Source organism: Oncorhynchus nerka, linkage group LG27, assembly GCF_034236695.1.
Source record: "Oncorhynchus nerka isolate Pitt River linkage group LG27, Oner_Uvic_2.0, whole genome shotgun sequence".
In the NCBI taxonomy this organism is placed as follows: domain Eukaryota; kingdom Metazoa; phylum Chordata; class Actinopteri; order Salmoniformes; family Salmonidae; genus Oncorhynchus; species Oncorhynchus nerka.
Window position 1 is genome coordinate 105,976,738 of NC_088422.1, and position 15,000 is coordinate 105,991,737.

The following is a 15,000-nucleotide window of genomic DNA, read 5'->3' on the forward strand; positions in this document are numbered from 1 at the left end:
AGCCCCTAGCCCCGCCCCTAGCCCCTGCCCCTAGCCCCACCCCTAGCCCCGCCCCTAGCCCCAGCCCCTAGCCCCTCCCTAGCCCCGCCCCTAGCCCAGCCCCTAGCCCCGCCCCCAGCCCCGCCCCTAGCCCTGCCCCTAGCCCAGCCCCGCCCCCAGCCCCGCCCCTAGCTCGATTGTCCATTGTGTGTAATCTATGTATGCTTGTGTTCCCTCATGTGTTTCATGTATTGATTTGATATTAATAAAAAAATTTAAAAAACATTTTTTTTAAGATATGGGAGTTTATCAAAAATGGATTTGTTTTCAAATTCTTTGTGGATCTGTGTAATCTGAGGGAAATATGTCTCTCTAATATGGTCATTACATTGAGCAGGAGGTTAGGAAGTGCAGCTCAGTTTCCACCTCATTTTGTGGGCAGTGAGCACATAGCCTGTCTTCTCTTGAGAGCCATGTCTGATTTCTGGGAGTTTATCAAAAATCAGTTTGTGTTTATGAACAGAGCCCCAGGACCAGCTTGCTTAGGGGACTCTTCTCCAGGTTCATCTCTCTGTAGGTGATGGCTTTGTTATGGAAGGTTTGGGAATCGCTTCCTTTTAGGTGGTTATAGAATTTAACGGCTCTTTTCTGGATTTTGATAATTAGTGGGTATCGGCCTAATTCTGCTCTGCATTATTTGGTGTTCTGCGTTGTACACGGAGGATATTTTTGCAGAATTCTGTGTGCAGAGTCTCAATTTGGTGTTTGTCCCATTTTGTGAAGTCTTGGTTGGTGAGCGGACCCCAGACCTCACAACCATAAAGGGCAATGGGTTCTATGACTGATTCAAGCATTTTTAGCCAGATCCTAATTGGGATGTGACAGCTTTGTGGAAGTTACCTGTGGTGCTGATGTTTAGGCAGAGGTATCCATAGCCATGTCTGCCTACGGCGGCCTTTCTCAATAGCAAGGCTATGCTCACTGAGTCTGTACATAGTCAAAACTTTCCTTAAGTTCGGGTCAGTCACAGTGGTCAGGTATTCTGCCACTGTGTACTCTCTGTTTAGGGACAAATAACATTCTAGTTTGCTCTGTTTTTTTGTTAATTCTTTCCAATGTGTCAAGTAATTATCTTTTGGTTTTCTCATGATTTGGTTGGGTCTAATTGTGCTGTTGTCCTGGGGCTCTGTAGGGTCTGTTCGTGTTTGTGAACAGAGCCCCAGGACCAGCTTGCTTAGGGTACTATTCTCCAGGTTCAACTCTCTGTCTCTCTCTCTCTGTCTCTCTGACTCTCTCTGTCTCTCTCTCTCTGTCTCTCTCTCTCTGACTCTCTGTCTCTCTCGCTCTCTCTCTCTCTGTCTCTCTCTGTCTCTCTCTCTCTCTCTCTCTCTGTCTCTCTGTCTCTCTGTCTCTCTGTCTCTCTGTCTCTCTGTCTCTCTGTCTCTCTCTGTCTCTCTGTCTCTCTGTCTCTCTGTCTCTCTCTCTCTCTGTCTCTCTGACTCTATGCCTCTCTCTCTCTCTGTCTCTCTCTCTCTCTGTCTCTCTGTCTCTCTGTCTCTCTGTCTCTCTCTCTCTCTCTCTCTCTCTGTCTCTCTCTCTCTCTCTCTCTCTCTCTCTGTCTCTCTCTCTCTCTCTCTGTCTCTCTCTCTGTCTCTCTGTCTCTCTCTCTCTCTCTAGGTCTGTGGGGCTTGGTGAATAATGCAGGAGTATGTGTTAACTTTGGGGATGCAGAGTTGTCTCTGATGTCTAACTACCGTGGCTGTATGGAGGTGAACTTCTTTGGGACTCTGAACGTCACCAAGACATTCCTGCCTCTGCTGCGCCAGGCCAAGGGACGCATCGTCACAATCTCCAGCCCTGCAGGTGGGGTGAATGACACATACACATATTCCTTCCTTTATTAAATGATCACCGAACAAAAACAACAAAATACCAAACTAAACGAAGCTAAATAATAGTGCTAACAAGATCCTGTCCTGGAGAGTATCCTTACACCAGGGCTTTCCAACCCTGTTCCTGGACAGATACTGTCCTGCAGGGCAGGGCTCTCAACCCTGTTCCTGGAGAGATACTGTCCTGCAGGGCAGGGATCTCCAACCCTGTTCCTGGAGAGATACTGTCCTGTAGGGCTCTCCAACCCTGTTCCTGGAGAGATACTGTCCTGTAGGGCAGGATACTATCCTCTTCCTCCACCTCCACCTCTTCCACCTCCTCCTCCCCCCCTCTCTTTTCTTCCTCCTCATTCACCTCCTCCACCTCCTCCTCCACCTCCTCCATCCACCCCCTCCTCCACCACCTCCTCCACCCCCCTCCAACTCCACCTCCTCCTCCACCACCTCCACCACCTCTACCTCCACCTCGTCCACCTCCTCCTCCACCTCCTCCACATCATCCTTTTCCTCAGCCTCCTCCGCTCCTTTTCCTCCACCTACTCCTCCTCCACCTCCTCCTCCACCTCCCCCTCCACCCCCACCTCCTCCACCTCCTCCTCATCCTCCTCCACCTCCTCCACCACCTCCTCCACCACCCCCTCCACCCCCACCTCCTCCTCCACCTCCTCCTCCTCGTCCTCCTAAACCTCCTTTTCCTCCTTTTCCTCCGCCTCCTTTTCCTCCACCTCCTCCTCCACCTTCTCCACCACCATACTGTCCTGTAGGGCAGGGCTCTCCAACCCTGTTCCTGGAGAGATACTGTCCTGTAGGGCAGGGCTCTCCAACCCTGTTCCTGGAGAGATACTGTCCTGTAGGGCAGGGCTCTCAACCCTGTTCCTGGACAGATACTGTCCTGTAGGGCAGGATACTATCCTCTTCCACCTCCTCCTCCCCTCTCCTTTTCTTCCTCCTCATTCACCTCCTCCACCTCCTCCTCCTCCTCCACCTCCACCCCCACCTCCACCCCCTCCTCCACCCCCTCCTCCACACCCCCTCCAACTCCACCTCCTCCTCCACCACCTCCACCACCTCTACCTCCACCTCGTCCACCTCCTCCTCCACCTCCTCCACCTCATCCTTTTCCTCAGCCTCCTCCGCCTCCTTTTCCTCCACCTACTCCTCCTCCACCTCCTCCACCACCTCCTCCCCCTCCACCTCCACCTCCTCTCCACCACCTCCTCCACCTCCACCCCCACCTCCTCCTCCACCTCCTCCTCCTCGTCCTCCTACATTTAACATTTACATTTAAGTCATTTAGCAGACGCTCTTATCCAGAGCGACTTACAAATTGGTGCTTTCACCTTATGACATCCAGTGGAACAGCCACTTTACAATAGTGCATCTAGGTCTTTTAAGGGGAGGGTGGGGGTGAGAAGGATTACTTTATCCTATCCTAGGTATTCCTTAAAGAGGTGGGGTTTCAGGTGTCTCCGGAAGGTGGTGATTGACTCCGCTGTCCTAAACCTCCTTTTCCTCCTTTCCCCCTGCCTCCTTTTCCTCCACCTCCTCCTCCACCACCTCCTCCACCTCCTCCACCTCCTCCTCCACCTTCTCCACCACCTCCTCCACCACCTCTGCCTCCACCTACTCCACCTCCTCCTCCACCTCCTCCACCTCATCCTTTTCCTCAGCCTCCTCCGCCTCCTTTCCTCCACCTACTCCTCCTCCTCCACCTCCTCCACCACCTCCTCCACCTCACCCCCACCTCCTTTTCCTCCACCTACTCCACCTCCTCCTCCACCTCCACCTCCTCCTCCTCCTCCTCCTCCTCCTCCTCCTCCACCCCCACCTCCTCCTCCTCCACTCCCCACCTCCCCACCTCCCACCTCCTCCTACTCCTACACCTCCTCCTCCTCCACCTCCTCCACCCCCACCTCCTCCTCCACCTCCTCCACCACCCCCTCCACCCCCACCTCCTCCTCCACCTCCTCCCTCGTCCTCCTAAACCTCCTTTTCCTCCTTTTCCTCCGCCTCCTTTTCCTCCACCTCCTCCTCCACCTTCTCCCACCACCATACTGTCCTGTAGGGCAGGGCTCTCCAACCCTGTTCCTGGAGAGATACTGTCCTGTAGGGCAGGGGCTCCCAACCCTGTTCCTGGAGAGATACTGTCCTGTAGGGCAGGGCTCTCCAACCCTGTTCCCTGGACAGATCCTGTCCTGTAGGGCCTCCTCTTCCACCTCCTCCTCCCCTCTCCTTTTCTTCCTCCTCATTCACCTCCTCCACCTCCTCCTCCTCCTCCACCTCCACCCCCACCTCCACCCCCTCCTCCACCCCTCCTCCACACCCCCTCCAACTCCACCTCCTCCTCCACCACCTCCACCACCTCCCTCCACCTCGTCCACCTCCTCCTCCACCTCCTCCACCTCATCCTTTTCCTCAGCCTCCTCCTCCTCCACCTACTCCTCCTCCACCTCCTCCACCACCTCCTCCCCCTCCACCTCCACCTCCTCCCACCTCCTCCACCTCCACCCCCACCTCCTCCTCCACCTCCTCTCCTCGTCCTCCTACATTTAACATTTACATTTAAGTCATTTAGCAGACGCTCTTATCCAGAGCGACTTACAAATTGGTGCTTTCACCTTATGACATCCAGTGGAACAGCCACTTTACAATAGTGCATCTAGGTCTTTTAAGGGGGAGGGTGGGGGTGAGAAGGATTACTTTATCCTATCCTAGGTATTCCTTAAAGAGGTGGGGTTTCAGGTGTCTCCAAGGTGGTGATTGACTCCGCTGTCCTAAACCTCCTTTTCCTCCTTTCCCCCTGCCTCCTTTTCCTCCACCTCCTCCACCACCACCTCCACCTCCTCCACCTCCTCCTCCACCTTCTCCACCACCTCCTCTCCACCACCTCCTCCACCACCTCCACCTCCTCCTCCACCTCCTCCACCTCATCCTTTTCCTCAGCCTCCTCCTGCCTCTTTCCTCCACCTACTCCTCCTCCACCTCCTCCACCACCTCCTCAACCTCCACCCCACTCCCTTTTCCACCTCCTCCACCTCCACCTCCACCTCCACCTCCTCCACCTCCTCCTCCACCTCTCCTCCTCCACCTCCTCCTCCACCTCCTCCACCTCCACCTCCACCTCTCCACCTCCTCCTCCTCCTCCACCTCCTCCTCCACCTCCTCCACCACCTCCTCCTCCCACCTCCTCCCCTCCCACCACCTCCACCTCCACCTCCTCCTCCTCCTACACCTCCTCCTCCACCTCCTCCTCCACCTCCTCCTCCTCCCTCACCTCCTTTCCTCCTTTCCCCAGCCTCCTTTTCCTCCACCTCCTCCTCCCCCACCTCCTCCACCTCCTCCACCTCCTCCTCCACCTTCTCCACCACCTCCTCCACCACCTCCACCACCTCCACCCCCACCTCCTCCACCTCCTCCTCCTCCTACACCTCCTCCTCCACCTCCTCCTCCTCCACCTCCTCTTCCTCCCTCCCTCACCTCCTTTTCCTCCTTTCCCCCGCCTCCTTTTCCTCCACCTCCTCCTCCCCCACCTCCTCCACCTCCCCACCTCCTCCTCCTCCACCTCTCCACCACCTCCACCACCACCTCCACCACCACCTCCACCCCTCCCTCCACCTACTCCACCTCCTCCACCTCCTCCACCTCCTTTCCAGCCTCCTCCGCCTCCTTTTCCTCCACCTCCTCCTCCCCCACCTCCTCCCACCTCCTCCCACCTCCACCTCCTCCCCCCATCTCATTTTCCTCCACCTACTCCTCCTCCACCTCCACCTCCACCTCCACCCCCTCCACCTCCTCCTCCTCCTCCTACCCCTCCACCTCCTCCACCACCTCCACCTGCACCTCCACCCCCACCTCCTCCCTTTTCCTCCTCCTCCTCCTCCTACTCCTCCACCTCCTCCACCACCTCCTCCACCTCCTCCTCCTCCTCCTACACCTCCTTTTCCTCCTTTTCCCCTGCCTCCTTTTCCTCCACCTCCTCCTCCTCCACCACCTCCTCCACCTCCTCCACCTCCTCCTCCACTAACTCTTCCACCTCCACCTCCTCCTCCTCCACCGCCTCCTCCCCCACTTCCTCCACCTCCTCCTCCACCTCTACCTCCTCCACCTCCTCCTCCACTTCCTCCACCACCTCCACTTCTTCCACCTCCTCCTCCACCTCCACTTCCTCCACCGCCACTTCTTCCACCTCCTCCTCCCACCTCCACTTCTTTCCACCTCCTCCTCCACCACTTCTTCCACCTCCACTTCCTCCACCTCCTCCTCCACCTCCTCCTCCACCTCCTCCTCCACCACCTCCTCCTCCTCCCCCACCTCTACTTCCTCCACCTACTCCACCACCTCCACTTCTTCCACCTCCTCCTCCACCTCCCACTTCCTCCACCGCCCTTCTTCCACCTCCTCCTCCACCTCCACTTCTTTCCACCTCCTCCTCCACCACTTCTTCCACCTCCACTTCCTCCACCTCCTCCTCCACCTCCTCCTCCACCTCCTCCTCCACCACCTCCTCCTCCTCCCCCACCTCTACTTCCTCCACCTACTCCTCCACCTCCACTTCCTCCACCTCCTCCTCCACCTCCATTTCCTCCACCTCCACTTCCTCCACCTCCTCCTCCTCCCTCCTCCACCTCCTCCTCCACCTCCTCCTCCCCCACCTCCTCCTCCTCCTCCTCCTCCTCCACCTCCTCCCACCTCATCTTTTTCCTCAGCCTCCTCCGCCTCCTTTTCCTCCACCTACTCCTCCTCCTCCACCTCCTCCACCACCTCATTTTCTCCACCTACTCCTCCTCCACCTCCTCCACCACCTCCTCCCACCTCCACCTCTACCCCCACTTCCTCCACCTCCTCCTCCTCCTCCTACACCTCCTTTTCCTCCTTTTCCCTGCCTCCTTTTCCTCCACCTCCTCCTCCTCCACCACCTCCTCCACCTCCTCCACCTCCTCCTCCACTAACTCTTCCACCTCCACCTCCTCCTCCTCCACCGCATCCTCCCCACTTCCTCCACCTCCTCCTCCACCTCTACCTCCTCCACCTCCTCCTCCACTTCCTCCACCACCTCCACTTCTTCCACCTCCTCCTCCACCTCCACTTCCTCCACCGCCACTTCTTCCACCTCCTCCTCCACCTCCACTTCTTTCCACCTCCTCCTCCACCACTTCTTCCACCTCCACTTCCTCCACCTCCTCCTCCACCTCCTCCTCCACCTCCTCCTCCACCACCTCCTCCTCCTCCCCCACCTCTACTTCCTCCACCTACCCACCACCTCCACTTCTTCCACCTCCTCCTCCACCTCCACTTCCTCCACCGCCACTTCTTCCACCTCCTCCTCCACCTCCACTTCTTTCCACCTCCTCCTCCACCACTTCTTCCACCTCCACTTCCTCCACCTCCTCCTCCACCTCCTCCTCCACCTCCTCCTCCACCACCTCCTCCTCCTCCCCCACCTCTACTTCCTCCACCTACTCCTCCACCTCCACTTCCTCCACCTCCTCCTCCACCTCCATTTCCTCCACCTCCACTTCCTCCACCTCCTCCTCCTCCTCCACCTCCTCCACCTCCTCCTCCACCTCCTCCTCCCCCACCTCCTCCTCCTCCTCCTCCTCCTCCACCTCCTCCACCTCATCTTTTTTCCTCAGCCTCCTCCGCCTCCTTTTCCTCCACCTACTCCTCCTCCTCCACCCCTCCACCACCTCATTTTTCCACCTCCCTCCTCCACCTCCTCCACCACCTCCTCCACCTCCACCTCTACCTCCCACTTCCTCCACCTCCTCCTCCTCCTCCTACACCTCCCCCACCTCCTCCACCACCTCCACCTGCACCTCCACCCCAACCTCCTCCTTTTCCTCCTCCTCCCACCTACTCCACCTCCTCCTCCACCTCCTCCACCTCATCCTTTTCCTCAGCCTCATCCGCCTCCTTTCCTCCACCTACTCCTCCTCCTCCACCTCCTCCTCCACCTCCACCCCACCTCCTTTTCCTCCACCTACTCCACCTCCTCCTCCTCCACCTCCTCCTCCTCCTCCTACACCTCCTCCACCTCCTCCACCACCTCCTCCACCTCCACCCCCACCTCCTCCACCTCCTCCTACTCCTACACCTCCTCCTCCTCCTCTCTCCACCTCCACCCCCACCTCCTCCTCCACCTCCTCCTCCTCCCTCACCTCCTTTTCCCTCAGCCTCCTCCGCCTCCTTTTCCTCCACCTACTCCTCCTCCTCCACCTCCTCCACCACCTCCTCCACCTCCACCCCCACCCCCATCTCATTTTCCTCCACCTACTCCTCCTCCACCTCCTCCACCACCTCCTCCACCTCCACCTCCACCTCCTCCTCCTCCTCCTCCTCCTACACCTCCTCCACCTCCTCCACCACCTCCACCTGCACCTCCACCCCCACCTCCTCCTTTTCCTCCTCCTCCTCCTCCTACTCCTCCACCTCCTCCACCACCTCCTCCACCTCCTCCTCCTCCTCCTACACCTCCTTTTCCTCCTTTTCCCCTGCCTCCTTTTCCTCCACCTCCTCCTCCTTCACCACCTCCTCCACCTCCTCCACCACCTCCTCCACCTCCTCCTCCACTAACTCTTCCACCTCCACCTCCTCCTCCTCCACCGCCTCCTCCCCCACTTCCTCCACCTCCTCCTCCACCTCTACCTCCTCCACCTCCTCCTCCACTTCCTCCACCACCTCCACTTCTTCCACCTCCTCCTCCACCTCCACTTCCTCCACCGCCACTTCTTCCACCTCCTCCTCCCACCTCCACTTCTTTCCACCTCCTCCTCCACCACTTCTTCCACCTCCTCCTCCACCTCCACTTCCTCCACCTCCTCCTCCACCTCCCTTTCCTCCACCTCCTCCTCCACCACCTCCTCCTCCTCCCCCCACCTCTACTTCCTCCACCTACTCCTCCACCTCCACTTCCTCCACCTCCTCCTCCACCTCCATTTCCTCCACCTCCACTTCCTCCACCTCCTCCTCCACCTCCCCCACCTCCTCCTCCTCCTCCTCCTCCACCTCCTCCACCTCATCTTTTCCTCAGCCTCCTCCGCCTCCTTTTCCTCCACCTACTCCTCCTCCTCCACCTCCTCCACCACCTCCTCCACCTCCACCTCCACCCCATCTCATTTTTCTCCACCTACTCCTCCTCCACCTCCTCCACCACCTCCTCCACCTCCACCTCTACCCCCACCTCCTCCACCTCCTCCTCCTCCTCCTACACCTCCTCCACCTCCTCCACCACCTCCACCTGCACCTCCACCCCAACCTCCTCCTTTTCCTCCTCCTCCTCCTCCTACCCTCCTCCTCCTCCACCACCTCCTCCACCTCCTCCTCCACTAACTCTTCCACCTCCACCTCCTCCACCTCCCCTCCCCCACTTCCTCCATCTCCTCCTCCACCTCTACCTCCTCCACCTCCTCCTCCACCTCCTCCACCTCCTCCACCTCCTTCTCCTCCACCTCATTCTCCACCTCCTCCTCCCCCACCTCCTCCTCCTCCTCCACCTCCTCCTCCTCCTCCTCCTCCTCCTCCTCCACCTCCACCTTCATATGTATGAACCAGTGTTCTTTTCTTATCTTTACTGACGTCTTTTAATGTTGTCCATATAAAATAAGCATTTATCGAAGGGCAAAGTGCGTAACTTACATTTTATCAGTTCTTTTAAGATAATAGAACGTGATGTGACTCGAGGAAATAGTTAACACGTCCCTTCAACCCTCTGAAACAAGTACCTATTTAGATATATTAAATACTGACGTTGTGGTCTCTCTGTCTCTGTCTCTCTCTGTCTCTGTCTCTCTCTGTCTCTGTCTCTCTCTGTCTCTGTCTATCTCTGTCTCTGTCTCTGTCTGTCTCTCTCTCTCTCTCTCTCTCTGTCTCTCTCTCTCTCTCTCTCTCTGTCTCTCTCTCTCTCTCTCTCTCTCTCTCTCTCTGTCTCTCTCTGTCTCTGTCTCTGTCTCTGTCTGTCTCTCTCTCTCTCTCTCTCTGTCTCTGTCTCTGTCTCTCTCTGTCTCTGTCTCTGTCTCTGTCTCTGTCTCTGTCTCTGTCTCTCTCTCTGTCTCTCTCTCTCTCTCTCTGTCTCTCTCTCTCTCTCTCTCACTCTCTCTCTCTCTCTCTCTCTCTCTGTCTCTGTCTCTCTCTCTCTCTGTCTCTGTCTCTCTCTCTCTCTGTCTCTCTCTCTCTCTCTCTCTCTCTGTCTCTCTCTCTCTGTCTCTGTCTCTCTATCTCTCTCTGTCTCTGTCTCTCTATCTCTGTCTCTCTATCTCTCTCTGTCTCTGTCTCTCTATCTCTGTATCTCTCTCTCTCTCTGTCTCTCTCTCTCTCTGTCTCTCTTGCTCTCTCTCTCTCTCCCTCTGTGACCCTCCAGGAGAGCAGCCATTCCCCTGTCTAGCAGCGTACGGAGCCTCCAAGGCAGCTCTCAACCTGTTCATCAACACACTGCGCCACGAAATGGAACCCTGGGGGGTCAAAGTGTCCACCATACTGCCATCCTCATACAAGACAGGTGAGGGTCAGAGGTCAGAGGTTAGGGGTTAGGGGTTAGGGTTATAGCTGGAACCCTGGGGGGTCAAAGTGTCCACCATACTGCCATCCTCATACAAGACAGGTTAGGGTCAGAGGTCAGAGGTTAGGGGTTAGGGTTATAGCTGGAACCCTGTGGGGTCAAAGTGTCCATCATACTACCATCCTCATACAAGACAGGTAAGGGTTAAAGGTTAGAGGTCAGGGGTCAGGGTTCTTGCATCCACCATTCTACTCTTCTCATACTAGATAGGTGAGGGGAACCTGGGGGAGCAGGGGGAAGGGTTTGGGTGTAACACACAGTGGCAGGGGAATATGCAAAAGTTGTCACACCCAACACAGGGGATGGGGACTAATGCCAGAGAGATGCTAGATGGGATGGGGACAAATGCCAGAGAGATGCTAGATGGGATGGGGACTAACGCCAGAGAGATGCTAGATGGGATGGGATGGGGATTAACGCCAGAGAGATGCTAGATGGGATGGGGACTAATGCCAGAGAGATGCTAGATGGGATGGGGACTAACGCCAGAGAGATGCTAGATGGGATGGGGACTAACGCCAGAGAGATGCTAGATGGGATGGGGACTAACGCCAGAGAGATGCTAGATGGGATGGGGACTAATGCCAGAGAGATGCTAGATGGGATGGGGACTAACGCCAGAGAGATGCTAGATGGGATGGGGACTAACGCCAGAGAGATGCTAGATGGGATGGGGACTAACGCCAGAGAGATGCTAGATGGGATGGGGACTAACGCCAGAGAGATGCTAGATGGGATGGGGGACTAACGCCAGAGAGATGCTAGATGGGATGGGGTACTAACGCCAGAGAGATGCTAGATGGGATGGGGACTAACGCCAGAGAGATGCTAGATGGGATGGGGGACTAACGCCAGAGAGATGCTAGATGGGATGGGGACTAACGCCAGAGAGATGCTAGATGGGATGGGGACTAACGCCAGAGATATGCTAGATGGGATGGGGACTAACGCCAGAGAGATGCTAGATGGGATGGGGACTAACGCCAGAGAGATGCTAGATGGGATGGGGACTAACGCCAGAGAGATGCTAGATGGGATGGGGACTAACGCCAGAGAGATGCTAGATGGGATGGGGACTAACACCAGAGAGATGCTAGATGGGATGGGGACTAACGCCAGAGAGGTGCTAGATGGGATGGGGACTAACGCCAGAGAGGTGCTAGATGGGATGGGGACTAACGCCAGAGAGGTGCTAGATGGGATGGGGACTAACGCCAGAGAGATGCTAGATGGGATGGGGACTAACGCCAGAGAGATGCTAGATGGGATGGGGACTAACGCCAGAGAGATGCTAGATGGGATGGGGACTAACGCCAGAGAGATGCTAGATGGGATGGGGACTAACGCCAGAGAGATGCTAGATGGGATGGGGACTAACGCCAGAGAGTTGCTAGATGGGATGGGGACTAACGCCAGAGAGATGCTAGATGGGATGGGGACTAACGCCAGAGAGATGCTAGATGGGATGGGGACTAACGCCAGAGAGATGCTAGATGGGATGGGGACTAACGCCAGAGAGATGCTAGATGGGATGGGGACTAACGCCAGAGAGATGCTAGATGGGATGGGGACTAACGCCAGAGAGATGCTAGATGGGATGGGGACTAACGCCAGAGAGATGCTAGATGGGATGGGGACTAACGCCAGAGAGATGCTAGATGGGATGGGGACTAACGCCAGAGAGATGCTAGATGGGATGGGGACTAACGCCAGAGAGATGCTAGATGGGATGGGGACTAACGCCAGAGAGATGCTAGATGGGATGGGGACTAACGCCAGAGAGATGCTAGATGGGATGGGGACTAACGCCAGAGAGATGCTAGATGGGATGGGGACTAACGCCAGAGAGATGCTAGATGGGATGGGGACTAACGCCAGAGAGATGCTAGATGGGATGGGGACTAACGCCAGAGAGATGCTAGATGGGATGGGGACTAACGCCAGAGAGATGCTAGATGGGATGGGGACTAACGCCAGAGAGATGCTAGATGGGATGGGGACTAACGCCAGAGAGATGCTAGATGGGATGAGGACTAACAGGGGACTAACGCCAGAGAGATGCTAGATGGGATGGGGACTAACGCCAGAGAGATGCTAGATGGGATGGGGACTAACGCCAGAGAGATGCTAGATGGGATGGGGACTAACGCCAGAGAGATGCTAGATAGGGACTAGAGGAGTGGAAACGAAGGGAGGCGAGCGCTTTAAAAGATCTAGAATATGAACATGAAATAACGGCCCTTTTTGGGCAGTTGAGATTTGAAACAGTTTGATTCCGCTGATGTTTGATCTTTACTTATGTAGCTGTGTGTTGTCGTGGAAACCGGCCTCTGATCTTATTGGTGTACAACTAGCTGTCTGGCAGTGGTTTGCTGAATACGGAGCGATTCACACTCTGACCTCTAGAGTACTATGGAAACCAGAGACCTGTATATAGTCTGTGTAGATATATATCTGGTGGTGTTAGACCCTGGGATAGATAGATATCTCTACAGAGCCACACAGACCTGTATATAGTCTCTGTAGATATACCTGGTGGTATTAGACCCTGGGATAGATAGATATCTCTACAGAACAACACAGACCTGTATATAGTCAGTCCGGTAACCAGGGTTACTGGGAGAGAACCTACGGTGTAAAGTAAAACTCCCTGTTAACTCAAACCCTCTATATCCTCTGATCCCAGGTCAGTCCGGTAACCAGGATTACTGGGAGAGTCAGTACAAGAGCCTGATCCACAACCTGTCCGCAGGCCTCCTGGAGGAGTACGGGGAAGACTACACACACGAGACCAAGGAGCTCTTCCAACATTTCGCCCAGTCGGCTAACGAGGACCTGTCACCAGTCATCAACACCATCAGCGAGGCGCTGCTCTCCCCCCGGCCCCTGGTCCGATACTACGCTGGGCCCGGCGTGGGCCTCATGTACTTCGTTTATAGTTATTTCCCTCTGAGTCTCTCAGACAAGTTCCTCCAGAGACTATTTGTCCAGAAGAAGATCATCCCACGAGCGCTGAGGAAAGAGAACAACAACAACAACAACAACAACAACAACAACAACAACAACAACGTGGAGAAGATAAAGAAGTAAAACAATGAAATGTGTGTTTGTTTTTAAGGTAAAAAGTGGAAGCTGTAGGACCCACTTACGTCAGGTAAAACACTCTCATCGTGTTGTTGGCTATTTTTGTTTGAATATTGTGGTTTTTGCGTTGGTGTTCACATTGAAGGGCTCATTATATTGGTGTTCATATTGAAGGGCTCATTGTATTGGTGTTCATATTGATCATTATATTGGGGTTCATATTGAAGGGCTCATTATATTGGTGTTCACATTGAAGGGCTCATTATATTGGTGTTCATATTGAAGGGCTCATTGTATTGGTGTTCATATTGATCATTATATTGGGGTTCATATTGAAGGGCTCATTATATTGGTGTTCACATTGAAGGGCTCATTATATTGGTGTTCACATTGAAGGGCTCATTGTATTGGTGTTCACATTGAAGGGCTCATTATATTGGTGTTCATATTGATCATTATATTGGTGTTCATATTGAAGGGCTCATTATATTGGTGTTCATATTGAAGGGCTCATTGTATTGGTGTTCACATTGAAGGGCTCATTATATTGGTGTTCATATTGACGGGCTCATTATATTGGTGTTCATATTGAAGGGCTCATTATATTGGTGTTCACATTGAAGGGCTCATTGTATTGGTGTTCACATTGAAGGGCTCATTATATTGGTGTTCATATTGACGGGCTCATTATATTGGTGTTCATATTGACGGGCTCATTATATTGGTGTTCATATTGAAGGGCTCATTATATTGGTGTTCACATTGAAGGGCTCATTATATTGGTGTTCATATTGACGGGCTCATTATATTGGGGTTCACATTGAAGGGCTCATTATATTGGTGTTCACATTGATCATTATATTGGTGTTCATATTGAAGGGCTCATTATATTGGTGTTCATATTGAAGGGCTCATTATATTGGTGTTCATATTGAAGGGCTCATTGTTAGCACCTTAATATGCTGTATGGTTTTGCTGGCACCAACACGATGGCACCAACATGATGGCACCATCAGCACCAACACGGCTGGCACCAACACTGCTGGCACTAACACGATGGCACCAACACGATGGCACCAACACGGCTGGCACCAACACGTCTGGCACCAACACGGCTGGCACCAACACGATGGCACCAACACGATGGCACCAACACGTCTGGCACCAACACGTCTGGCACCAACACGGCTAGCACCAACACGTCTGGCACCAACACGGCTGGCACCAACACGATGGCACCAACAAGTCTGGCACCAACACGTCTGGCACCAACACGGCTGGCACCATCAGCACCAAAACGATGGCACCAATACGGCTGGCACCAATACGGCTGGCACCATCAGCACCAACACGGCTGGCACCAACACGGCTGGCACCAACACGGCTGGCACCATCAGCACCAACACGATGGCACCAATACGGCTGGCACCAACACGGCTGGCACCAACACGGCTGGCACCATCAGCACCAACACGATGGCACCAACACGGC

General features: G+C 55.0%; 1 protein-coding gene across 1 annotated transcript in view; it reads left to right on the top strand.

The window, feature by feature from the left end:
* The first annotated feature begins 1,636 nt into the window (after positions 1 to 1,636).
* LOC135565447 (11-beta-hydroxysteroid dehydrogenase type 2-like) overlaps positions 1,637 to 15,000 on the top strand; it is a 14,468-nt gene continuing 1,104 nt past the window's right edge. Inside the window, exons 1-3 of the mRNA XM_065012506.1 lie at positions 1,637 to 1,842; positions 10,228 to 10,365; positions 13,112 to 15,000. The exon at positions 13,112 to 15,000 is cut by the window's right edge and continues 1,104 nt beyond it. Coding sequence (XP_064868578.1) covers positions 1,722 to 1,842; positions 10,228 to 10,365; positions 13,112 to 13,515 — 663 coding nt within the window. The 5' untranslated portion in view covers positions 1,637 to 1,721 and the 3' untranslated portion in view covers positions 13,516 to 15,000. The remainder of the gene's footprint in view (positions 1,843 to 10,227; positions 10,366 to 13,111) is intronic.